General features: G+C 38.9%; 2 protein-coding genes across 10 annotated transcripts in view; one reads left to right on the forward strand and one right to left on the reverse strand.

The window, feature by feature from the left end:
- Positions 1–27,903, reverse strand: part of CACNA2D1 (calcium voltage-gated channel auxiliary subunit alpha2delta 1) — a gene marked incomplete at both ends in the record, with an annotated part of 512,237 nt that overhangs the window by 411,943 nt on the left and 72,391 nt on the right. For all 9 annotated transcript variants that reach the window (XM_082846527.1, XM_082846526.1, XM_082846525.1 and 6 more), the window contains one exon: positions 13,632–13,713. In XM_082846527.1, coding sequence (XP_082702653.1) covers positions 13,632–13,713 — 82 coding nt within the window. The remainder of the gene's footprint in view (positions 1–13,631; positions 13,714–27,903) is intronic.
- On the forward strand, positions 341–2,101 carry LOC309966458 (RNA-binding protein FUS-like). Its single transcript, XM_082846536.1, is given in 3 exon segments — positions 341–1,512; positions 1,516–1,867; positions 1,870–2,101. Coding segments are annotated over 3 exon segments (1,539 nt in total). The 5' UTR covers positions 341–393; the 3' UTR covers positions 1,938–2,101.

A 27,903-nucleotide genomic window follows, 5' to 3' on the forward strand; every position in this document is an offset into this window, starting at 1 on the left:
GCCGTTCTAAGAGGGAAGTTTATAGCTATACAAGCCTACCTCAAGAAACAAGAAAAATCTCAAATAAACAATCCAACATTACACCTGAAAGAACTAGAGAAAGAAGAACAAACAAAACCCAAAGTCATCAGAAGGAAAGAAATCATAAAGATCAGAGCAGAAATAAATGAAATAGAAACAAAGAAAACAATAGCAAAGATCAATAAAACTAAAAGCTTGTTCTTTGAGAAGATAAACAAAATTGATAAACCATTAGCCAGACTCATCATGGAAAAGAGGGAGAGGACTCAAATCCATAAAATTAGAAACGAAAAAGGAGGCTCAGTTCTCGAGGCGTCGGTGCTGTGGTGGTGGAATCTTGCTGATTGTCGGCCTGTGCGCGCGTGCGCGGACATGGCCTCAAACGACTATACTCAACAAGCAACCCAAAGTTATGGGGCCTACCCAACCCAGCCTGGGCAGGGCTATTCCCAGCAGAGCAATCAGCCCTATGGACAGCAGAGTTATAGTGGCTACGGCCAGTCAGCGGACACTTCAGGCTATGGCCAGAGCAGCTATGGTAGTTCTTACGGACAGACCCAGAACACAGGCTATGGCACACAGTCAACTCCCCAGGGATATGGCTCAGCTGGTGGCTATGGCGGTAGCCAAAGTTCTCAGTCATCTTACGGGCAGCAGTCCTCATACCCTGGCTATGGCCAGCAGCCAGCTCCTAGCAGCGCCTTGGGAAGTTACGGTAGCAGTTCTCAGAGCAGCGGCTATGGGCAGCCCCAGAGTGGGAGCTATGGCCAGCAGTCTGGCTATGGTGGACAGCAGCAAAGCTATGGACAGCAGCAAAGCTATAATCCCCCTCAGGGCTCTGGGCAGCAGAACCAGTACAACAGCAGCAGTGGAGGTGGAGGGGGTGGTGGAGGTAACTATGGCCAAGATCAGCCCTCCATGAGTAGTAGTGGTGGCGGCGGTTATGGCAATCAGGACCAGAGTGGTGGCAGCGGCTACGGGGGAGGCCAGCAGGACCGTGGGGGCCGTGGCCGGGGTGGTGGCAGTGGTTACAGCCGCAGCAGTGGTGGCTATGAACCCAGAGGTCGTGGAGGCAGCCATGGAGGCAGAGGCGGCATGGGCGGAAGTGACCGTGGTGGCTTCAATAAATTTGGTGGCCCTCGGGACCAAGGATCACGTCATGACTCTGAACAGGATAATTTAGACAACAACACCATCTTCGTGCAAGGCCTGGGCGAGAATGTTACAATTGAGTCTGTAGCTGATTACTTCAAGCAGATTGGTATCATTAAGACAAATAAGAAAACAGGACAGCCCATTATTAATCTGTACACAGACAGGGAAACAGGCAAACTGAAGGGAGAGGCAACAGTGTCATTTGATGACCCACCTTCTGCTAAAGCAGCTATTGACTGGTTTGATGGTAAAGAATTCTCTGGGAATCCTATCAAGGTCTCATTTGCTACTCGGCGAGCAGACTTCAATCGGGGTGGTGGCAATGGTCGTGGAGACTGAGGGCGAGGAGGACCCATGGGCCGTGGAGGCTATGGAGGTGGTGGCAGTGGTGGCGGGGGCCGAGGAGGATTCCCCAGCGGTGGCGGTGGCGGTGGAGGACAGCAGCGAGCAGGGGACTGGAAGTGTCCTAATCCTACGTGTGAGAACATGAACTTCTCTTGGAGGAGTGAATGCAACCAGTGTAAGGCCCCTAAACCAGATGGCCCAGGAGGGGGACCAGGAGGTTCTCATATGGGGGGTAATTATGGAGACGATCACCGTGGTGGCAGAGGAGTCTATGATCGGGGCAGCTACCGAGGCCGAGGCGGGGACCGTGGGGGCTTCCGAGGGGGCCAGGGTGGTGGGGACAGAGGTGGTTTGGCCCTGGCAAGATGGACTCCAGGGGTGAGCACAGACAGGACCGCAGGGAGAGGCCGTATTAGCCTGGCTCCTGAAGTTCTGGAGCGGCTTTCTCCTGTACCCAGTGTTACCCTCATTATTTTGTAACCTTCCAACTCCTGATCACCCACGGGTTTTTTGTGTCGGACTATGTAATTGTAACCATATCTCTGGTTCCCATTAAAAACCATCATTTTAGTTAAATTTTCTTCCTCTTCCCCCTCTTCACTGTCCTGGAGCGTTGATGTCCAGGTCAAGAATGTGGGGAGTTTTCCTCTTTCAGATCAACCTGCCTTGTGGGAACTGGAATAATTTGTTTGTTCCCGCTTAGCAGGAACTGGAATAAAGTGTTTGATATTTGTTTCAGGGAGAAAAGGTCAAGTGTATCCTTGAAAGTAGAGATTAAACTTTTCTGTTATGGTAAAAACTAAAAAAAAAAAAAAAAAAAAGGGAGAAGTTACAACAGACACCGCAGAAATACAAAGCATCCTAAGAGACTACTACAGGAAACTATATGCCAACAAAATGGACAACCTGGAAGAAATGGACAAATTCTTAGAAAAACACTACCTTTCGAGACTGAACCAGGAAGAAAGAGAAAATATGAACAAACCAATCACAAGTAATGAAATTGAAACTGTGATTTAACATCTTCCAACAAACAAAAGTCCAGGACCAGATGGCTTCACAGGTGAATTCTATCAAACACTTAGAGAAAAGCTAAAAACCATCCTTCTCAAACTCTTTCCAAAAACTGCAGAGAAAGGAACACTCCCAAACTCATTCTGTGAAGCCACCATCACCCTGATACCAAAACAGGACAAAGATACTACAAAAAAAGAAAATTACAGACCAATATCATTGATGAACATACATGCAAAAATCCTCACAAAATACTAGCAAACAGAATCCAACAACACATTAAAAGGATCATACACCATGATCAAGTGGGATTTATCCCAGAGATGCAAGGATTCTTCAATATACGCAAATCAATCAATGTGATACACCATATTAACAAATTGAAGAATAAAAACCATATGATCATCTCAATAGATGCAGAAAAAGCTTTTGACAAAAGTCACCACCCATTTATGATAAAAACTCTCCAGAAAGTAGGCACAGAGGGAACCTACCTCAACATAATAAAGGCCATATAAGACAAACCCAGAGCAAACATCATTCTCAATGGTGAAAAACTGAAAGCATTTCCTCTAAGATAAGGAACAAGACAAGGACGTCCACTCTCACCACTATTATTCAACATAGTTTTGAAATTCCTAGCCATGGCAATCAGAGAAGAAAAAGAAATAAAAGGAAAACAAATTGGAAAGAAGTAAAACTGTCACTGTTTGCAGATGACATGATACTATACATAGAGAATCCTAAAAATGCCAACAGAAAACTACTAGAGCTAATCAAGGAATTTCGTAAAGTTGCGGAATACAAAATTAATGCACAGAAATCTCTTGCATTCCTATACACTAATGATGAAAAATCTGAAAGAGAAATTATGGGAACACTCCCATTTACCATTGCAACAAAAAGAATAAAATACCTAGGAATAAACCTATCTAGGGAGACAAAAGACCTGTATGCAGAAAACTATAAGACACTGATGAATGAAATTAAAGACGATACCAACATATGGAGAGATATACCATGTTCTTGAATTAGAAGAATCACCATTGTGAAAATGACCATATTACCCAAAGTAATTTACAGATTCAATGCAATCCCTAACAAATTACCAATGGCATTTTTTACGGAACTAGAACAAATCATCTTAAAATTTGTATGGAGAAACAAAAGACCCAGAAGAGCCAAAGCAGTCTTAAGGGAAAAAAACAGAGCTGGAGGAATCAGACTCCCTGACTTCAGACTATACTGCAAAGCTACAGTAATCAAAACACTATGGTACTGGCACAAAAACAGAAACATAGATCAATGGAACAAGATAGAAAGCCCAGAGATAAACCCACGCACCTATGGTAAACTAATCTATGACAAAGGAGGCAAAGATATATAATGGAGAAAAGACAGTCTCTTCAATAAGTGGTGCTGGGAAAACTGGACAGCTACATGTAAAAGAATGAAATTAGAACACTCCCTAAAACCATACACAAAAATAAACTCAAAATGGATTTGAGACCTAAATGTAAGACCAGACACTATAAAACTGTTAGAGGAAAACATAGGAAGAACACTCTTTGACATAAATCACAGCAAGATCTTTTTTGATCCACCTCCTAGAGTAATGTAAATAAAAAAATAATAAACAAATGGGACCTAATGAAACGTAAAAGCTTTTGCACAGCAAAGGAAACCATAAACAGAACGAAAAGACAACCCTCAGAATGGGAGAAAATATTTGCCAACGAATCAACGGACAAAGAATTAATCTCCAAAATATATAAACAGCTCATGCAGCTCAATATTAAAAAAACAAACAACCCAATCCAAAAATGGGCAGAAGACCTAAATAGACATTTCTCCAAAGAAGACATACAGATGGCCAAGAGGAACATGAAAAGCTGCTCAACATCACTAATTATTAGAGAAATGCAAATCAAAACTACAACGAGGGCTTCCCTGGTGGCGCAGTGATTGAGAGTCTGCCTGCCGATGCAGGGGACGCAGGTTCGTGCCCCGGTCCGGGAGGATCCCACATGCTGCGGAGCGGCTGGGCCTGTGGGCCGTGGCCGCTGGGTCTGTGCGTCCAGAACCTCTGCTCCTTGACGGGAGAGGCCACAGTGGTGAAAGGCCCGCGTACCGCAAAAAAAAAAAACTACAATGTGGTATCACCTCACACCAGTTAGAAAGGGCATCATCAGAAAATCTACAAACAACAAATGCTGGAGAGGGTGTGGAGAAAAGGGAACCCTCTTGCACTGTTGCTGGGAATGTAAATTGATATAGCCACTATGGAGAACAGTATGGAGGTTCCTTAAGAAACTAAAAATAGAATTACCATATGACCCAGCAATCCCACTACTGGGCATATACCCAGAGAAAACCATAATTCAAAAAGATGCATGCACCCCTATGTTCATTGCAGCACTATTTACAGTAGCCAGGTCATGGAAGCAACCTAAATGCCCATCGACAGATGAATGGATAAAGAAGTGGTGGTACATATATACAGTGGAATACTACCCAGCCATAAAAAGGAACGAAATTGAGTCATTTGTTGAGACGTGGATGGATCTAGAGACTGTCATACAGAGCGAAGTAAGTCAGAAAGAGAAAAACAAATATCGTATATTAACGCATGTATGTGGAACCTAGAAAAATGGTACAGATGAACCGGTTTGCAGGGCAGAAGTTGAGACACAGATGTAGAGAACAAACGTATGGACACAAAGGGGGTAAAGCCGCGGGTGGGGGGGGGATGGTGGTGTGATGAATTGGGCGATTGGGACTGACATGTATACACTGACGTGTATAAAATTGATGACTAATAAGAACCTGCTGTATAAAAAAATAAATAAAATTTAAAAATTTAAAAAACTAAAATAAAAAAGATGAAAGTCTTATAACAACAAGGTGACAAGCATCATTTCAACTCTCTTAGGTAACAAGAGGGATACAATAGTCTCTGTTAACAAAAAGTTTGGATTTCCCTAACATCCTTCATTATAAGAAGACACAGCACATTAAAATTGAAATAGAAGGGGAAGTATGGACCAATGTCAGATAATGTGGGTGAGATTTCAAAATGCATATATTGTTAACACTGGAAGAACAGCCATTGTACCTTACAGGGACATAAGAGGAATCTGGGAGACTTACAAAACATCAAACAAGGCTGTAAGAAACACCTGACATTATACATTGGGGGGAAAGTCACAGGAAAGAAAATGTAGCCTGTAATTTGTGTGATGTCCAAAGGCTGCAAATGTCTCTGCATTCAGCCATGGGGAGCAGAAGATACAGAGCAAGTTAGGCCTTTCCTGTCCCTGGGCCTCAGGGCTACGACGAGGGTAAGGCAAGTGAGGTAGCGAGAGCACAAAATTTTAGGAGCCCCTAACTCACTCTAAGGATCGTGCAAGTTTATGACCCTCAGAACAAGTGCACCTCCTTAAATTCTTCACCTTCAGTGTATCATGTGCCTCACCTCAGTCCAGGTTCTGCTAGTCCCCTGTCCCCACCTGTCCCCTGCCAGGAATAAGAGACCTATTTGGAATGAGGAGAAACTCTACCTCTTCCCAAAATACGGTCTTCACATCTGCTTCCTAATACCAAATATGTTCTGCTCCAGGGCTCAAAGAGTAACCAAAGACTTAAATAACCAAGTGGAAATGATAACTATCAATCCCTTCCTTTTGTAATAAAAAGGAGTCTACAAGAAAGTCTTGGATTCCTAAAGGGAAAGGCGGAAGTGTGAATAAAATAGCACACAAAGGAGACAACTAACCTCCCGGATGATTGTAATTTGCTTCCACAGTTGTGGTTTGCTTTCCCCAGGGCAGAGTCAATCAAGTGCAGCAACTGAAGATTTCTGACATATTTGCAAAGTTCTATTGCCTTTTATTATAACTTTTTGCAGATTCAGCAAGGCATTTTATAGAAAAAATAAAGAGCAGTTTCTATTCATCAATTTATTTTTAGAAAACTTTTGCATAAAGCAAATTCTTATTGTTATAGAAACCATTAATTTAGAATACCTGGTCATTTAGATACTGGTTGAAATTTTGGTATAACTTTATCATGAAATAATTTATTAATGTATTAAAGGAAAAAATGGTTGCTAGTGAATGTTTTATGAACTTAACCTTGTTTCCAAGAATATTAAGGCCACTTTAATTTCTAAAATGTCATCTATTTATTAACATATGATTATCATCCTCTCCACTTGCCAGCACAATAGCTAAAAAAGTTTGTGTTTGTGTGTGTGTGTGTCTCAAAGTAATAAAATGCCTTCACTTTACTGAAAGAAATTGGAGAAGACATAAACAAATGGAAAAACATCCTGTGTTCGTGGAACAGGAGAATTAATATTGTTAAAATGGCCATACTAACCAAAGCCATCTTTAGATTCAAGACAATTGCCATCAAAATACCAAACGCATTCTTTACAGAAGTAGAAGAAATAATCCTAAAATGTGTTTGGAACCACAAAAGACCCCAAATAGCCAAATCAATCCTGAGAACAAGGAACAAAACTGGAAGTATCACACTTGCTGCTTTCAAACTATACTACAAAGCCATGGTAATGAAAAACAGTATGGTACTGGCACAAAAATAAACACATAGACTACTGTAACAGAATAGACAGCCCAGAATTAAATCCCAGTACATACGATCAACTAATATTCAACAAGAGAGCCAAGAACACCCAAGGGGGAAAGGTTAGTCTCTTCAATCAATGATGCTGGGAAAACTGCACAAAACACATGCAGGACAGTGAAACTGGACCTCTATCTCACACCATTCACAAAAATTAATTCAAAATGGAACAAAGACTTAAACTAAGACCTGATACCATAAAAATCCTAGAAAACATAGGCAAAAGGCTCACTGATATTGGTCTTGGCAATGATTCTTTGGGCACAGCGCCAAAAGTACAAACAACAAAAGCAAAAATCATCAAATGGGACTACATCAAATTCAAAAGCTTCTGCACAGCAACCACAAAAAAAACAATTTAAATGAAAAGGTAGCCTACAGAATGGGAGAAAAATTGGCAAACTAAATATCAGAAACGGGTTAGTTTTTAAATATATTTTGCATATTAACACAACAATAACAAGAATAACAAAAATAATCCAATGGAAGAAAAGGGCAGAATAGAAATTTTTTCCAAAGAGGTCATCAAAATGAGCAACAGGCACATGATAAGATGCTCAACCTTACTAATCATCAGGAAAATGCAAATAAAAATCACAACAAGCTATCACCTCACACCTGTTAGAATGGCTATCATCAAGTAGACAAGAGACAACAAGTGCTGGCACGTACTGGTGAAAAAGTAATCCTTACACAGTATTGGTGGGAAGTAAATTAGTCCAAAAACTATGGAAAATAATATGGAGGTTCCTCAAAAACTTAAAATTAGACCTACCATATGATCCAGCAATTCTGCTTCTGGGGATATACCCAAAGGAAAGAAAATAGTCTGATGAGACATATGTACCTTCATGTTTATTTGCAGCACTATTCACAATAGCCAAGAAATGAAAACAACCCAAATGCCCATCAGTGGATGAATGAATAAAAAGATGTAGTATAGGGCTTCCCTGGTGGCGCAGTGCTTGAGAGTCCGCCTGCCGATGCAGGGGACACGTGTTCGTGTCCCGGTCCGGGAAGATCCCACATGCCGCGGAGTGGCTAGGCCCGTGAGCCAAGGCCGCTGAGCCTGCGCGTCTGGAGCCTGTGCTCCGCAACGGGAGAGGCCACAACAGTGAGAGGCCCGCGTACCGCAAAAAAAAAAAAAAAAAAAAAAATGTAGTGTATATATATACAATAAAATATTATTCAACCATGAGAAAGAATATTCTGCCATTTTCAACAACATGGATGGACCTTGAGCATATTACATTAAGTGAGATAAGCCAGGCAGAGAAAGAAAAGTACTGTACGATATCACTTATGTGTGGAATCTAAAAAAATCAAACGTGTAAAAAAACAACAGCAACAACAACAGAGTAAAGCAGAGGTTACCAGGGGAGAGGGGACAGTGGGATAAAACTAATAGCGTTTAAGGGTACAAACTTGTAACAAATACTAAAATAGTGATACGGATTTAATGTATGGTTTACTGAACACAGACGATAATACTGTACTATAAGTATGTAATGTGATAAATATCATTACAATGGCCACCATATTAAAAAATATAAATGTATCAAAGTAACATGATGTGCAACTTAAATTTACATGATGTCAAATTTTATTCAATAAAATATAAACAAAAGTAATACAATGTCTCCAAAAATTTCTATAATTCAAATTGTTTAAAAATACATATATGTTTCATAATCTGGGGGTCTTTTTTTCTTGATCTATGATTTCATTCTTGATTATGTTTAAATATATATATATACCTTGCATTTTCTATTAACGTGTCTTTAATACATTTTTAGATATAGCTCTTCAAAAAATAGTACCTATCAGTGGAAGACTAGTTGTCCTCCACTCTTTGTTCTGCCCTCTTCCACTGTGAGAGAGTAGGCGTATCATTACCAAGCTAAAGACTACCATTTCTCTGACTCCTTTCCAGTTAAGATGTGGCCATGAGAATAAGTTCTGACCACTAGAATGGGCGCAAGATGTCTTACCCTTACAGGGACTGTGTACCTGCTCTTCTAGTCTCTCTCCCTTTGCATGATGGCTGGGAAATAAGGGCAACTGAAAGGATCACCTTGGACCCAGGAAGGAAGCCATATGCTGAGGATGGCAGAGCCATTCTGCTGACCCTAGACTGCACACCTCTAGATTGTCATATGAGAGAAAAATACACGGTTATCTTACATCTTTGTTACATTGGTTCCGCCTGTACCTCCAACTAATATAATACTATACCCTCAATTAATATAACAAATGAATGACATTTGTTGAGTTCTGATTATAAGTCAATAAATATTTTACATGGATTATGTCAACTATGTCAGCAACACCATGAGGTTAATAAATAAACATCTTGGCTAGATCACAAAGCTATCAACTGTAAGAACTACAGGTATAATAGTCTTTAAGATTTTTTAAAAGGATATGCTATAACATTCTATAAAAAATAATAAGTGTATTTTCTTCAGTTAGAAGACCATGAAGACAAAAATCAGGAAAAACTTCCTGTACAATTCGCAGCAATTCTTTCAACTGATATACACACAAAACCATTTCTGTGCACATGAACAATAATGGAAGTTTTTAAATTCTGCATGTAAATTTACATCTTAGAATTTCCTTCTACATTTTTCTTTTTTAAAGAAACTCAAATGGAAATGTTCGTGAGTAAATACTTGGTGGCAGAGCTTTCACTTCTTCATTATATCTTTTATAAAAAGAGCAGTAGCATAACCAGATATATTAACCTTGTACCAAACTGAAGATCTGCTCACCTCAAAATACAAGTGGTAATATAAAAAGGTAAAATATTAACATATATTCTAAAGCATAACAAGACTCTTTTCATTGTTGGAGTTATATCCCATTTAGTAGTTGTACACCCTAGAACAAAACTTTAACCTTGCAAATAATTTCTTCCTGCATGTTAAAGATGATGATATTCACTTCACAAGGTTATCCTGAGGATGAATAAGATAATGGATGTAAAGGGCTTAGGACAGTGCTTGAACACTTGAACTAATTTAGAAAAAAAAAAAAAGTAGTCCTCAGTTGTATTTAAAAGGTTCTAATATATTAAGTACTATACTAAGAAAAAGTATAATGCATTATCTCTTTCTCCTAATTTTATTTTTTCTTTCAATTTTTTAAATAAATTTATTTATTTGTTCGTTTATTTATTTTTGGCCTCCTTGGGTCTTCGCTGTTGCAAGCGGGCTTTTTTAGTTGGGGTGAGCAGGGGCTACTCTTCGTTACGGTGCACAGGTTTCTCATTGCGGTGGCCTCTCGTTGCAGAGCCTGGGCTCTAGGCGTGGGGGCTTCAGTAGCTGTGGCACGCGGACTCAGTAGTTGTGGCTCGTGGGCTCTAGAGCTCAGGCTCAGTAGTTGTGGTGCACGGGCTTAGCTGCCCCGCGGCATGTGGGATCTTCCTGGACCGGGCTCAAACCCGTGTCCCCTGCATTGGCAGGCAGATTCTTAACCACTGTGCCACCAGAGAAGCCCCTCTTTCTTCAATTATTTAATCTACTTTGTGGATGATCATATGCAATTGAAGGACATGTATTCTCCCAATACGTGATTAGAAATGGAAAAATCCAATAAAAGATATCTTAAAACTTGAATGTATCAGGGCTAACAGTACTACATAAGCCTATTCATTCCTGATCTTTAACAGAAGTTAATCAGGTACCTGGGCAAAAGCTCTAATTTTTAAAGTTAAGGTACTGCTTTTATTCAATACGATTTATCAGACTTCCCTGGGCTAATATTTTATGATGCCCAAAGTAATTTTCATAAAATTGCAAAGATGTCCAATTTTAGCTATGTTCCCTCATTGCAGCTGAGCCCGCAGGTAAAAAGCAAGATGTGCCCTGTGATGCCAGTAAAAACTACATTCAATAATTTGAGAATCATCATTTTTTAAATATTGAATTTCAACCCCAAACCTGCTAAATTCCTCTATTTTTTGAACTTTTGATCCTCACCATGCATCTAACACCCTTAGTCTCAACACAAATTTCACTCTCAACTCTGGCGTCCTTCAGCTAGTCTGCTCTTTAAGTTCCTGTGGCCAAAAAGAAATGCACCACTGGAACTTCCCTGGTGGTGCAGTGGTTAAGAATCCTCCTGCCAATGCAGGGGACATGGGTTTGTTCCCGGCTCCAGGAAGATCCCGCATGCCGTGGAGGAACTAGGCCCGTGCACCACAACTACTAAGCCCGTGCACCACAACTACTGAGTCTGCGCTCCACAACTACTGGACCCACATGCTGCAACTACTGAAACCCGTGCGCTCTATGGCCCGTGTGCCACAACTACTGAGCCCGTGTGCTGCAACTACTGAAGTCCGCGTGCCTAGAGGCCATGCTTTGCAACAAGAGAAGCCACCGCAATGAGAAGCCCACGCACCACAATGAAGAGTAGCCCCCGCTCACCACAACTAGAGAAAGCCTGCACAGCAATGAAGACCCAATGCAGCCAAAAAAAATTTTTTTAATTAAAAAAAAAAGAAATGCACCTCTTTTGCCCCCATCATGGACCACCTTCTCTCTGGGCAAAAGGAAAGAGGCATATGGACACATTTATCTATCTTCTTGTCCCCTAATACTTAAATTCTTCTTCCAACAGTAAATTCCTCTTTCCCTCCCTTGTTACATACATATAATTCTTTTATTTGTATTTTTTCTATCACTGTAATGAGGTACAATGCCTCATAAAAGCAGCATTGCGGGGATTTTCTTCCATCCTGTCCATTCTATTTTGTTATCCTAATTTACACAAGGCCATTTACTCATGCATCAATATTTACGCTCTTCTTAGTCATCTACAACTCATAAAGCGTAATGGACACCAGGTGAGACTTTTTTTCTTAAGGATTCATTGAAAAAAGCAGATTTGGCAAGACGGGGTTCACATATTAACACCAAAAGTAAAAAAAGAGGTCATCCAAGAAAGTGGTTTTTGAGGCTGATAAAACACTGAGGAGTAAAGAAGAGCTCCCAAAAGCAGTTTACTTTTAATTTCAATCTGTCAATAAAAAGAGTTACATAACTTTTAACCAGAATCTGTCAATTCTCTTTTCTTTTTTTCTCATTCCACAAATGCCATCACTTTCATAGAGGCTTACTTATTACCCTACACACTTTCATATTCTAATTTATTTTCACACAGTGAATCATTGCAGATCCCAAACATCAGCTAACTGTAGCCTTCAGGCATCTTTGCACCTTCAAAAATGGAGATTTTGATTACTAGCATGTCAGTTCTCTGAGGAGAGGAACTGTGTCTCTGTCAACCCCTGGTAGCCTGCACAGTGCCTGGGACATGCTGTGTGCTCAATAACTGTTCATTAGAATTAATTCGATCATTGTTATTCACAAAGAACACTTTTCATTTCAAAATATATTCCTTATGTCATCTCATAAATATTGAAATTTACTCAACATATACTCGGTTTGAAACCTATAATTGTGTTATGAAGAGATTCTGGAATAATATTTTGAAGTATATGCTTAGTAAGGTTTCTTTATGAATTCCTATTAATACACAGGGTAACCATTCATTCTAGTTTCTCCCAGAGAGGAATATTCACATATAAATATTCATATAATAAATATTCACAGATCATACATAAAACCACTTTTATACCATTTCACCTCACTGATCCACCACATTTTTGGAAAACAAAACACCTCACTGCATCACTAACAACACAAGATGAAGGTACTTTCAAATTGTTAGATTACTTACACTGAAATGAAAGCAGTGAGACTCTAAAGAAATGATGCTTAAAATTTAATAAATGTTACGGAAGCTATACATGTACATGCTCTTACCCAAGGAAAATGATCTATTTAAGATGTTACACAAATATTTACATGTTGCTATTATTATCAAAAATCATTTTAGAGTGACATTCATAGTCATTTCATAAATCATAAGAAAAACAATCTTTTATAGTGTCTCCTTTCCTTGCACAAAAGTCTGTACGACCCATCTCAGTGATTCACTCTAGTCTCTAGGCATGGCTATAAACATTGTAAACCGCTTTTGAAAATAAAATCTACCCTCAAAGAATGAAGATATGTTCCCACTGAGGATATTCAAAAGACTCCCTCACAGGGCTTAAAGTCACCACTATACAAAAGATCCTAATATCCTCTGAAGATGGGAGGAAACAGGACACCCCAATTTGAATTTTAGGGATGACTATACATCATATGAACTCATGTAAGGGAAGGCTGTATATAAACTGTAAAGTGCAGTGAGAACACCTCACTAATTATTAGGGATGGCAGTAACTGGCAGCACCAAAAGTCCCTCTCAGAATTTCACTATCAGATTCACATGAAAAATTGTCCTATTTATAATATAGAAAGACAGTTTCTTAGAGGAAAGAACTGCATGCAAATTAAAGAAATGATTAGTAAGTTCTGGGAGACTTTACTCACATCAACAAGCTGATTGACTCCACTTGCAGTTTTTGCCAGGGTGACAAGGTCTTCCTGCATCTTATCCACCCATGACTTGATGCTGCAGAAATCAGAGAAGAGAATGTTCTATCAGATCTCTCACAAAGTAAGGCCACAGACGGACATTCTATATGCAAAGATTATCCGCAGATAATTCATTGAATTACCTTTAAGTCTTTCTCCTCCTTCCTAGCTCCTACTATACCTACCCACCCCCCCCAGCCCACTTCTAAGTGACAAAACCAATGAACCTTCAGGGGTCAACCTCTTAGGATGCTAAAATATCCCCAACTCAAAAAGAGAAAAATGACAAATGAGGGTAAACGTTTGCTTAATTTTTACGAAAATTCCATTAAAAACAAGTTACTGAATGGAATAGTCTAAACTAAACTTTATTCTTTAGTTTACAAGCCTTCGTAATATAATACTAAGGGTGTGCTAAATGCAGACTATTTGAAAACTGCCAGAAAATTACAACCATTTTTAAATTTCTTATAATTCCAATAACCAAGGATAATCACTTAACATTTTGATGTATTCCCTTCAAGTCTTTTAAAATTCTTTCACAAGGTCAAGCACATATTATGTAAAATTCACATCTTTTTTTCCATCAGTCACATGATAAATACCCTTCCATGTCATTACAGATATTTTATAAACACTGTACTTTAATGGCCACTTAATATTCCCTTATCTCTAAATCCCATAATATACTTGACCATCGTCTTTTTTTAAAAGATAACTAGAATGTCATCAGCTTTGACTGCTAAAAATTTCACTGCAACAAATATCTCAGTACACATTAAGCTTAAAAGTATTTCATTTCCTTAGCTAGACTCTTAGATTTGGAATTACTGGATCAAGGCTTAAGTTTTAAAGAAATGGTTTTGAGCATTAAAATTATGATTGAAGGTTCCAGTTCAAATCCTTTTCATGTAAAGGAGAGCCTTGAACAATGTGGGGGGTTAGGAGTGCAAAGCCCCAGGCAGCTGAAAATCCGCAAATAACTCTACAGTCAGCCCTCCACATCCGCGGTTTGACATCCACAGATTAAACCAATGATGGATCATGTAGTACTGTACATTAACTGGAAAACAATCTACTATAAATAGACTCACGAAGTTTAAACCCATGTTGTTCAAGGGACAACTGTATATACTTTAATGTAATGGAGATCTTAAAATACAAGCTATGGATGTCAGAACATTTTAGAAAATTCTAAACTGATGGTCTATCTTATTTTTCCTGTCATTAGAGATTACCAAATACCACACAATTTTCCCCATTCTAATAAATTTAATTTAATTTGCAATCCCTTCATATATTTCATTTATTCATCCTCATGTTTCAAAAAGACCTAAAGTGTGTGTTCTTTTCTGTCCATGCAAATATAAGAAAACACTAATAAGAACGATAGGAAATGATTTGTATTTGAATTTGAACTTCTCTCTACATATATATGGTATGTGTATCTATCATTGCTTATTTATTCTGTTCTTTGGATTTTATAAATACTAAATGTTTTCCCTCTTTTTTCTTTATTGACATTGTGTTTTATTTAGTTTCAGTATACTGTAGTAGCATACAAATAATTTATACATTTAAAAGGTAACTCTTAGATATGTTCATTTGACAGTGAACATAAACTCTCAAATGAACATATCTACAATATAGAAACAGACTCAAAGGCATAGAGAACAGACTTGTGGCTGCCAAGGGGGAGTGGAGGTGGGGGGAGAGAAGGATTGGAAGTTTGAGATTAGCAGGTGCAAACTATTATACTATACAGGATGGATAGACAGCGAGGTCCTACTGTATAGCACAGGGAACTATATTCAGTGTCCTGTGATAAACCATAATGTAAAAGAATATGAAAAAGGATATATATAACTGAGTCACCTCACTGTACGGCAGAAATTAACACAACATTGTAAATCAACTATACTTCAATAAAAAAAATTTTTTAAACAGGTAACTCTTCTGTCATAAGAGAGCAAGCTGTAATTCAAGGACTGAAGCCGGTTTCCCCACCACAGCGCTGGCTCTATGCGGTACGCGGGCCTCTCACTGTTGTGGTCTCTCTCGTTGCGGAGCACAGGCTCCGGACGCGCAGGCCCAGCGTCCATGGCTCACGGGCCCAGCCGCTCCGCGGCATGTGGGATCTTCCCGGACCGGGACACAAACCCGTGTCCCCTGCATCGGCAGGCAGACTCTCAACCACTGCGCCACAAGGCAAGCCCCCTATACTATGTTCTTAACAGCTTGTCAGTGGGACAGAGAAGACTGGTCTCAGTGATAGGCCCACGTACCACAAAAAAAAAAAAAAAAAAAAAAAAACATAGTATAGGAACAAAGATTATTTTTTATAGACATGAGGTATTACCTGGTTTTCCTAAAATACATAAGCACTCTGCTTTTCAAACCTGGAATTAGAAGATTATAATGGCTAGGAAATAAGCGAAGATCTCACTGATCATGAAAGTGAAAAATTACATAAGGGAAAATATTCATATGGGCAAATTCTCTATCAGTCTTTCTCTTTCTAGGTAAATTGTCAACCACATATGCATAATCACTAAGCACTATTTTATTAAATGTCTCCAGAAGGCACTATAATATTTTGGAGAAAGTTACAGAGGATATATAGTCTTTTCAGATAATAAGAAATGAACATAGCACTCCATGAGGAAGAATTTGTTGTTTCTTCTTTGTCAGCCCACTCAACAAGAACTAGTATCTGCTGGAGAAGATACTAAAAGCTGGCAGGGCAGAAACGAAAGATATATGCGTTACAGTTTGGTTAGGCTTAAAACTGGGTCTGACAGGAAAGAGGCAGAAGAGAACAAGAATAAGGTGGTGTAGGGGAGGAAAAAGTATCTTTTCTTCTACCTTTCTAAATTCTTGACTGAGAACCTGTAACAAAAGACAGACTAATAAGTGAAATGCATACAAATGGATTCAAGTTTTACATGACACGGGAGGCTTCATAAGGAAATGAAGACCTGCCCCCCCCCAAAAAAAAATGGTTAAACCTGAGTGTCTTTATGCTAGGTTTGATGAAGAACAGAAAGATATGATGGGACAAAGAATATGAGCTAAGTATAGCAAACTGGGGGAAACTTAACAGAGACCATTCATTCACATTTCTCTTTCTGCCCCATGTCTTCAGAGATAAGGATGCTCCTTTCTCCCAGGTATAGGGAAGCAACGCTCACATGAGGGGAAGGTCACAAAGTCCTTCCTGCAGATGCCACTTCCCCAACGCCTTCAGCTTAAAATATTCAATAGGCTATGTAACCATATTTAGCCCATCCTGAATCCCATCTCTAGGACATGCTTCAGGAATCAGAAGAGTCACTTAAAGTTTATTAGATAGTTGTGTGGGGAGGTGGATAGAGGAGGCTTTCGACTAGTAGCTACTTAAAGTGAGATTTGAAGGACAAGTGGAATTTAAGAAAATCGAGAAGGGAAGGAAGAAACAACGAAGGCAGGGGGAATTTAAAACGTGGCATTGTCAGCAACCACAAGTAGTCTGTATGGCCAGAGTCCAAGGTTGTTCATCAAATATATGGAATGGGGGCAGGAATGGTCAGGAAGAAATTCTGGCAAATAGTTGGCCAGACCCAGGGTCTTAAATAACATTCTGAAGCATTTTATATTGTATCCTCAAAATAATGGAGAAATAATGGAAAATGTGAAGTTAGCGAGTAACAAGATTAAGGATATATGAACATGATAAAATAATTTCTCTGATAGCCAAGTGGATGGTGGCTTAGAGGGAGAACAAAGAGTGAGGAGGGAGGGGCTAAATAAGATGGAAGAAATGAGGGTTCAAACTAGCTCAGTAGTAACGAGAGTAGAGAGGGAAACAAAACGGAGACCAAGGAGAAGAAACCAGCTCAACAAAACTCTGAAGGATGGATGACAGGATTTCATGTACTACTAGATTTAAATAGTGAATGGGAGAAAGGATTTGCAGATGACTCATGGAGTTCCTCAGTTAGACAATGATAGGACATTCTGTTATAGAAAGTATAAGAGGAAGAACGATTTAGAGGGGTATTGATGAGTTCGTTTTTATTGGTTCAGGTAGAGATGTTTTTGAAAGATTCACGTATAGAAACCCAGTAGGCAATTGAATATACATAGATTTGAAGCTCTCAGAAGTTTCCATAGCATTTCAAGATCAGGTAGTTTCAAAGGACAAAGGTAAATCAGTGTATGACTCCCAAAGGAGAGTTTATAAAGGGAGAAAGAAAATACACAGCAGCTAGAACTCTGGAAAATAACACTGAAAAAAGAGACGGGAATCTGAGTAGTGGCAAGAAAGAAGGGAATCCAAGAACAATGGTATCACAAAAGCCAGGGAAGGTAAGAATATCCAGAGAGAGTCATCAAACAAGGTGAGAGAAATTTATCTATCTTATGTGAGGACAGTGAGAGAAGTGTGGAACCTAGGAAAAAAGGGAGAACAAGGAGTGAGTGCTCCTTTTTGCTTTTTAATCGGAGAGATATAGGCATGGTTCCATGCAAAAGGAGAAAGGCACGGAGAGGAGACATCACAGAGAAATCTCAGGAGAGAACATGCAACTTACTGACAGGGCAAGGGACTTCAAAAGACTCTAGATTCCTTCAGCTTTTTCTTGCTCACCCTCTATATTCCAAACATGATCGAGTGAAGGATGAGTGAAGAAATAAGCAGACCACGGGAGAATCCTAATCCATGGCTGGAAAGTAGGTTACTTCTTCCAGGGAGATCGAAGGGAAAACGTAAACGGTTTTAAGTAAATGAAAATAGCTACAACAACTCGATCAAAAACTGGAGACAGTTCTACTTATTCGTCTCTATTTTTTTTCTTTTTTGTAATAAAGTAGACAGAGTCATCGGTTCAGAGATAGGCAGGAGGTATTAAGGTAGGGTAGTTGAAAAGAAAAGTTGGACGTTTCAAAAGAACAATGACTGGAGAGTATTTAAGGACAAGCCCTATACTGGGGGTCACCAGTTTTCATCAGTACTAATCAGCATGACTGTGTGAATTTCTCCACCAGTACTAGGCTAAAGAGGGTGAGATGGGAGAAAAAAGGCATTCAGATGAATATGGGGCAGATACCAGCAGGTGGGAAAGATGGACAAGGAAAAGTGAACGGAAGGGCCTGAAAACTTTAAGATCTCTACTAATTCTAAATAACAAAGACTACCAAAAATATTCATTAAAATGTTACAGTATTATATTTATACACAACACTTATTTTCTAAATATTTTTCTTATGGAACCAAAAATGCTATTACAATATTTCTAGGAAAATGTGAAAATACTGTATTGCCAAATTTCTCATCATTTTGGGGGTTTGTAGGCTAATAATCTCATAAAAGAATATTCTGGAAGACTAAATGAAGAAAGTGGCCTGAACACATATCCCACATTTAAATCACTTGAATAAAAATATAATTTCTAAAAGAAAAAATTCTAAAAATCACTGAAATAAAATGGATTGCTCTCAGAAAGTTTACTGTTTGTATGAAAATCTTTCTCTTGGAAATAAATATATATTACAATACCTGAGCAGCTCAAAAAAAGTTGAATCAATGTATATCGGGTTATATAGATACAACAGAACTGGACTAACAGGTACACTGTTTCCATGAGAATATGCTCTGGATTTTCCAACTTGTGATGTCAGGAACATACTTACTCTGCTTGTTAGAAATGTAACTCCCTGACTTGAGCATGATATAGTCAGGAGAGTACGAATGCATGGTATTCATAGAGAAGAATGATGAGAAGCTCCAGAGACTGGGTATGCAGTCAACGCATGCAACAAAGCTACTTCCTATCTCTCTGCTCTCTCCCGTCTCCCAATTTTCCACTGCCTTTTGAAACCCTGTGTTTCTCTAAGCTCCTACGATCCCAAAACGTCAATATCTCATGACTGCAATTGTCACCTGTACATACATAATTCCTACATTTGAGCTCCATTTCTGCCTTAACTACAGTTTTCTAGATCACTCCCTTTTGATTTTCCAGCCTTCTTTTTCACAATATCTATAAAAATCTTCCCTGCCCATAGCACTAACCCTCTGTGTGCCTTCTTCTTGTTGGCAAACCATCTCCTCAGTCATCCATGATGGTCCATGCCATCAATTTCTTCATCATATCCCTCCTTCAATCCTTTGTAAAATAATAGTATCTCAGTGTTTTTCCCAATACATACCTGAGAGCTGAATGCACTGAGACCGTATTTCATGCCAAACTTCTTGCCAAAGGTATTTAACATTCACTCTCCCATTCAGTCATCAGAAAAACTAGTGCTCACTTTTCATAGATGAGAAAACTTCAAGTTGAGAGAAGTTTAACAGCCCAGCCTTGTAGCTTCCAATTTTCTAAGCCATTTTACTTCCACCAACCTCACACATTTCCATGTGTGTCGACTGTCCTTTTCCACATTCTGCTTTGGCTTTATAACCCCTCTCCCTGAAATTAATCCTCCACCTCCATTGTGAATAAATTTCCCAACTACTCTAATGTCACCTTCACAGGCTCCCAAACTAAAAATGTCCTCTTCTATCCACTAAATTCCAAAGCACTTTAATTGTGGTTTGTGTTTATTTTTCTGTAGACTTTCATGATTAGATGGATATACTTTTACTCTCATTCATCACTGAATCCTCAATATTACAGTGTCTTGCATACAGTAGGCACACAGATATTTACTGAATAAATAGAAAAATGTATTGAAATAAAATGTAATTGCAGTATTGTTTTTTAAAACGCCCAATTATCTTTACTTAATGCATGCAGAGTAAATAATTTACTTATTAAATTTCCTCTTCCCTCCAAAATCCACATCAGAAAAAAATGAACTGCTGGACCCATGCATCTATAAACAGCACCCACTTTTCAACAAGTAGAAGAACTTTTAAATGCGACTTAATACTTTAAAGAAATTTTTTAAAATCTGTATAACGCACACCTTGTAATTCTAAATCTCTCAAGTGGACACTGAATTTCATAGGAAAAAAATGAAGTCTTGTAATCCTTCTCTACCTCTACAATAACTCAGTAGAGTCAAATAGCAGTATATGTTCCCAACTGTTTGATGATGTCTGCCGGCTCAGTGTACTTTGGAGAATTCTATATGAGATCTCTAAAAATTGAGGCAAATGCGAATATTTTATTGAGTAGTTGAGATAATCTTTCATATCTTTTACTTCACTTTACTGTACCGAAACAGCCCAAATTCTAAAGACAAATAATATAAAATACTCAAGTTTTCACTAAATTTGAGAGAAGAATACTCGCCATGCAATTAATATTGTTCCTTTTTTTTTTTTTTTTTTCCTGCGGTATGCGGGCCTCTCATTGTTGTGGCCTCTCCCGTTACGGAGCACAGGCTCCGGACGCGCAGGCTCAGCGGCCATGGCTCACAGGCCCAGCCGCTCCGCGGCATGTGGGATCTTCCTGGACCGGGGCACGAACCCGTGTCCCCTGCATCGGCAGGCGGACTCCCAACCACTGCGCCACCAGGGAAGCCCAATATTGTTCCTTTTGAGGTTAGATTTGCCTGTAAGATGGCTTTCAAAAGAGTATTGCATAGTTCAGGAAACTATTTTAAAAAGAAGAAGAAGAAAGAAAGAGAGATGGTAATCCATTTCATTTTGCATGCATTTGAGGAACATCAAATTGAGAACACCACAAATTACACCGTTTCATCTATTGTAAAGTGCAGCAGTTGAGTACAAAGTGTCAAGTCTGCATAGTTATCTATTTAATTGTTTTAAATGCTACAGAGAGAATTTGCCTTTTTACTGGTTATCATAATGGAGCCAAAGTAATAGCTAAGAAATATTACAATAGGTCCTACAAAGACTGTCCTTCCTTCCTATATCTCATGTAGTAAGTCCTCTGTCAAAAAAGAATGTGTGGGGCTTCCCTGGTGGCGCAGTGGTTGAGAGTCCGCCTGCCGATGCAGGGGACACGGGTTCGCGCCCCGGTCCGGGAAGATCCCACATGCCGCGGAGCGGCTGGGCCCGTGAGCCATGGCTGCTGAGCCTGCGCGTCCGGAGCCTGTGCTCCTCAACGGGAGAGGCCGCAACAGTGAGAGGCCCGCGTACCGCACACACACACAAAAAAAGAATGTGTGAACTTCCTGCTATTAGTAAGAAGAGAGTATTAAAACAGACATGCTCCTTCCACATCCATCTTGAATTATCCCACTAGCAATTATCATAGAGACTAGAGCAAAAAAGGAATATAGTAGTGTGTATATGTCAATGCCAATCTCCCAATTTATCCATTCCACTCCCCCTTTCCCCCTTGGTAACCATAAGTTTGTTTTCTACATAAGAACCTACTGTATAGCACAAGGAACTCTACTCAATACCCTGTAATGACCTATATGGGAAAAGAATCTAAAAAAGAGTGGATATACGTATATGTATAACTGATTCACTTTGCTGTACAGCAGTAAATAACATTGTAAATCATCTATACTCCAATAAAAATTAATTAAAAACAATTTTTTTTTAATAATAGGAGATACACAGAAAAGAAATGGGCATGGAAAAGAGCTGGAATAGTATGGGAATGAGAGGAGGAGAGGGAGAGTGAGAAGCCTGTAACCTTTGGGGCCCTTGTCCTAAAGCAATTCTCTGCCTATGCCACTATTTTTAAGAAATAATTTTATTTTTAACCCAAGGAAATCAGAGACATAGTTCTGCCCTGTGGACCTGGGAAAAAATAAAAATATCACAAGATCTAACAAACTGACCATTTCAATTGTGTTGATATATAAATAGTTATTAATAAATTTGAAGTAATAAGACCATGTATTTCAAAACTGTTCCACTTGCTATAAATATCCCATCAATGCCAAACTGCTCCCTTTTTTGTTATATAATAAACCACCCACAGTGTTCTTATAGTTGGGTAAAAACTAACATAAGTAAGCCAAAGATTTAGATAACCTAGACACACTATTTTGCTAAATATGCATTTCTTATAACATGGGTAACTCTATCATGAAAAATACTGTGTGTGTGTGTGTGTGTGTGTGTGTGTGTGTGTGAGTGAGTGAAAGGAACACTTGGTATCTACAATAAATCTAAAACTGCTTGTGAGATGGCTGTCATGCCAGTTACGTTAGCTCCTGAAATTATTCTCGATTTAAACCATTTTCAATAACACTGCTGCTGTTTTTAGAAAGCTGTTTAGACTTGTGAAATGCTTTAGTATTCCATTTGTGTCTAAAGTCAGTCCTGAAAGAAATGCAGAAAGGGATGTGATCATGCTAATCAGGGTGGAAAGGTAAAGTACTCGAGAGAAGAAGAAAAAAGGTTTTATCACTAAAAATCGGATTCTTATGCTGTTCGTGTTCCTCTGCCTTCATTTTCTGTTTGCTTTTCACTGTCGCGCGTGTGCGTGCGTGTGTGTGTGTGTGTGTGTGTGTGTGTGTGTGTGTCTGATCTGCTTTACAAATATACACAGTCATAATTCTCAAAGACCAAAGATTCTTCATGAGATCTGCCTTTCCCACCATCTCGGATTGATTTTTGTTTTATCCCAGCATTTTCGTTGTTTCTTTATTTAGTTAATTTTTTTTGTCTCAGCTGCAGCAATTTGCTGCCAGCTTCCAAGACAACAAATGAGCAATATACACTTTAGGGCTGATGTTAATGTAGTTCCCTGGATTAGCTAGACTGGGGGAGGGTTCTCATACAAGGGATCTGCTCCCTGGAGGCCTGGAGAGCTTTGTTTTTTAAGTCCACATCACCGCTAGTTACAACCTGCAGCATTGTCCCTCCAGCCTGGTGCCAAGGGAGGTGTCCCAAATGGCCACACAATCTGCTGCTGGTGTTTCTATGAACCAAATGGGTTGAATTTCTAATTGCACATTACATAACTTCCATTCATTTTCTTGAGGATCTTCTCTTTCATTGTTTACCTTATTTTTTCTCTGCCATTGCTGATAGTTCACAAAACATATTTTTGTCTAATTCAAGCATGTAAATATTACTTAATGTCATGATCAAATTTTCCTCATTCCTTTCTTCTCTGAATTATTAATTGTACAACCATAATATTTCCAATACTGCAAAATCCTCAATGTTTATTATGTTTGGATTCTGACTTAAATGCCCCATCTACTTCCCTACATAGATTGGTATCTGCAGTCAGGCCAGTTTAAGTGTTTCACAAACATGTCAGTTTTGTTACTTTTTTTTTTTTTTTTTTTTTTTTTTTTGGTGGTATGCGGGCCTCTCACTGTTGTGGCCTCTCCCGTTGCGGAGCACAGGCTCCGGACGCGCAGGCTCAGCAGCCATGGCTCACGGGCCCAGCCGCTCCGCGGCATGTGGGATCTTCCCGGACCGGGGCACGAACCCGTGTCCCCTGCATCGGCAGGCGGACTCCCAACCACTGGGCCACCAGGGAAGCCCTGTCATGTTATTTAATCACGTTTTCCACTAGCCTGAAATGACCTCTCTTAAGTCTCTTCAGGGCTTGAAAATCATTTTTCAAGTCTGTACTTCAGTTCCTTCTTCTGGGCAAGTCCTCAAGTGCTCAGAAATTTTTTTTCTAAGCTCCTAAAATAGATATAGCCTGTCCTACAAAACATCACACACGTTGATATACTATCTTACGTTAGTATTATTTTTTCCTAACAATACTTTCTTTCCTTGAGTGGATGGGTCACGGCTTCCAGTTCTGTATTCTGAGAATATCTAGCACATTTCTGGACATATATTAGATGCTCAATAAACAAGAGATAGCATCTATCTCACATCTATGTGCCAACAGCTGTTCCAAACATGTTATGTGAAAAAACTCTAATTCTCACAAAAATTCTATGAGGCAGATACTATTATGAATCTCACTTTACAGACTGAGGAAACTGAGGCATAGAGAGGTTAAATTACTTGCCAAAGGTCACAGAATTAGTAAGTGGCAGAGCTGAGCATTTGCCCTTAGAAGCCAATAGAGTCTACCATCTTAATAAATGCTAATCAATATGATCTGAAACATGGCTTGCTCTCATCATTAAACCACCAGATTACCCCCAACACTCCTCTCATCCTAACTTACAAATGTCTTGTGTTTTCTATTTTATACACTTTCATAGCCCTGGGTTATAAGTCTGTTTCACTGATGTAAATAGAGAAAATGACAATTACCGAAGTCTTATTTTTACACAGCAAGAGGAAAGTTATAGTCAGAAAATAAGGATTTAAATACTGCAACTGAGAAAATCCAGGTGTTTTCTTCCTTAAAAGAAATATGCACCTGATTATTTAATGTTACAATTTTTCCTCAAATTAAGTTTTCATCCAGATTATCAAATAAACAAGCACTAGTTGCTGTATTTACAAAACCATGAATTTGCTGCTTTCATTAACATAACATCATGGCATCCTCAGCATTAGGTACACAGCCACTGACTCTCATACGGCACATAGATTTGACACAGAGTAGCAGGTCAGATGTAGAGTCAGCCCTGATGTGTTTTTAAATATAAAATATTCTGGAAGCAACATTTAATCCTTCAACTATGAATGGAAAATATGACTCTTTCGGTTGGCCTTGTGTTCATAACGCAGGTTCAAATACACAAACAAATGCAAGAATATAAAAGTCTGGGCCCAGACCGACTTGTATGGTGCTCCTTTTAAAGATAGCTCATAGTATAGTTTGTCTGATAGCTATTCCAGGACAGAGTTTATTTATCGATCAAAAAGCCGTCCATGCAAACGTGTTAACTCGCAAATTAGAAAAACAGTAACTCTCTCTGAAGACTGTCAGAAAGGAACATCTTAAAAGTAGCCATTCTGTAACATTTTTATTCCTTTTAGTATTAACCACAGGATTCTAGAAAAATAGGAAAGGTCTTTTCAAATATAAAATACATTACAATTTAATTGCTTTCAACCTTTTTGTCCGCACAGACATGTGGTTCTCTTTGACGCTCTGCCTGAGCAGCATGTTCACTGCCCTTGTGCTCCCCTCCAATGGTCTGAGCGCACTAAGTATTCCAAGCAAAAGATTGCTTCTTGGATAGGAATTAGAGCCAGCTCCCCTTCCTGATCTGCTCAACAGAAACACAAAGCTAAACTACTGTTTTTAATCAAATAGTTTTTTCTCCATTAACGTAGTGAACTTAACAATAACTGTGTTTTAAAATGAGTTTATGCTTACCAAATGTGGAAATATTACAATTTTTAGCACTGTCAAATAACTCCTTGCAAAGACTGTCAGCCATTGGTGAGAAGTTTATATAAATGTAGAAGTACTACAGGAAAAGAAATCATTTTCAATTGTTTGGTCACAATTTCAAACTTTTATTTGAATTAATTTTCTAAATTATGTCATAATTGCTAATGTTTAAATAACAACATTATAAAATCATGACCTTTGATGCATTATATGTGGAAAAATAGACCGAAATCTAGGCAATTAAACAGAAAAAAATATCAGGGAGAAAAAGTTTGCAGTTTAGCTAAATCCAATTGAAGCTTCTATGTCATGCATTTAGTAAATTTAAAAAACACTGTAGGGAGTTCCCTGGTGGTCTAGTGGTTAGGATTCAGCGCTGTCACTGCCGTGGCCCAGGTTCGATCCCTGGTCAGGGAACTGAGATCCCGCTAGCTGCGTGGCTCGGCCAAAATTTAAAAAAAAAAAAAAAATTTTTCTAATAAAAATACACTGTAAAGCATGATTCATGTATATATAGTTACTTAGAAGTCCATTTTAAATACAAACTAAAAACATTATTCTTCTAGTTAAAATAAATCTTTAATATCAGATAATTCACAATTCATAACAAAAAAATTAAAAATCAAAAGTCTTAGGTTATTTTCCTTTACCATGAAACAAATGACAAGATGATTACTGGAATTTAAACTATTTCTATAAATATGAAATAAACATTTTAAAATACAATGGTCGATCTCTTCACAGAAAGACTCATTTGTGCTGATATTTGTATCTTCCACATTTAAAATAATTCTTCTGCAGTCAGAAGGAAAGGCTTAGAAACTGATCTCATTCGGTCATTTTAGAAACAGGTATGAAGCATTTCACAAGCCCTGATGAAAAGAAGACAGGACTTCGGCTCGAGGGGCCAACTGTAAGATGGCACGCCCACAGAACTCATCGTCTCTACGGAACAGGAAGGAATCACAAAGCAGCCAGCAACATGAATTAAACATCAACATTCCGAATGAACTGTTGCAGGCTTCTAATTTTTTTTTCATTAATAGTCATTCGGTCACGTTCCTCATGCTCCATTTAGAGCACACCCCAATGTGGATTTCAATAAGCAGTTTTAAAACGGACCACCCCGTTTAGTAATGTGAAAATCTAAAGATTTCTGAAGCCAGATCTGTGAATCATATGTGACTCAGCAGCCTCCCACAGGCCTGACATCCTGTATATTTTCCCTCAAAATGTTCCTTCTATAAAAGAGAGGCTGAATGGACTCCCTTATGGCTACTCAGAAAATACAAAGGAATTTGAGGGCAGGCACTCCATTAGAATTCACGCTATCAGTTCTAGGTCACTGTAGTATAGGAAAAGAAAAAGCCCAATGCTACATCTCTTGCTATCTGGAGAACTGTCTTTTCAACTATCCATGGTGTATTGCCTCCAAGTTCCACATCATGTTCTCCTATCTCTTGATCACAGCAGGGAAAAAGTAGCTTCACAGGCATTTACATCACCTTTGAACATCCTGCAAATGAATTTTTTTTTTTTTTTTTTTTCCTGTGGTACGCGGGCCTCTCACTGTTGTGGCCTCTCCCGTTGGGGGGAATAGGCTCCAGACGCACAGGCTCAGCGGCCACGGCTCACGGGCCCAGCCGCTCTGCAGCTCTTCGCGGACCGGGGTACGAACCCGTGTCCCCTACATCGGCAGACGGACTCTCAACCACTGCGCCACCAGGGAAGCCCCTTGCAAATGAATCTTTAACTGCAGTTATTTATCCAATTAATGCATGTAATAAACATTATTTTAGTCCTAGAAACTGCATATACCTCAGGCTTGCAGTCCACTTTCCTACTTAATGGAAGCTTTCCATATACATTACCCATAAAAAATTATCATGCCAATTCTCCGAATACTTCCTGGGGTAGCTGTTCATTATCTTACTAACAATCTTTTTGTATGGAGGCAAAACTGTTAGAAAGTTCTTCTGGTGCAAAAGAAATTGTGGTATATTTATCTTATAAATTATTAGGCAACTATCTAAAATAAGATCTAC

This window comes from Leucopleurus acutus (assembly GCF_964270905.1).
Source record: "Leucopleurus acutus genome assembly, chromosome: 9".
Lineage (NCBI taxonomy): Eukaryota > Metazoa > Chordata > Mammalia > Artiodactyla > Delphinidae > Leucopleurus > Leucopleurus acutus.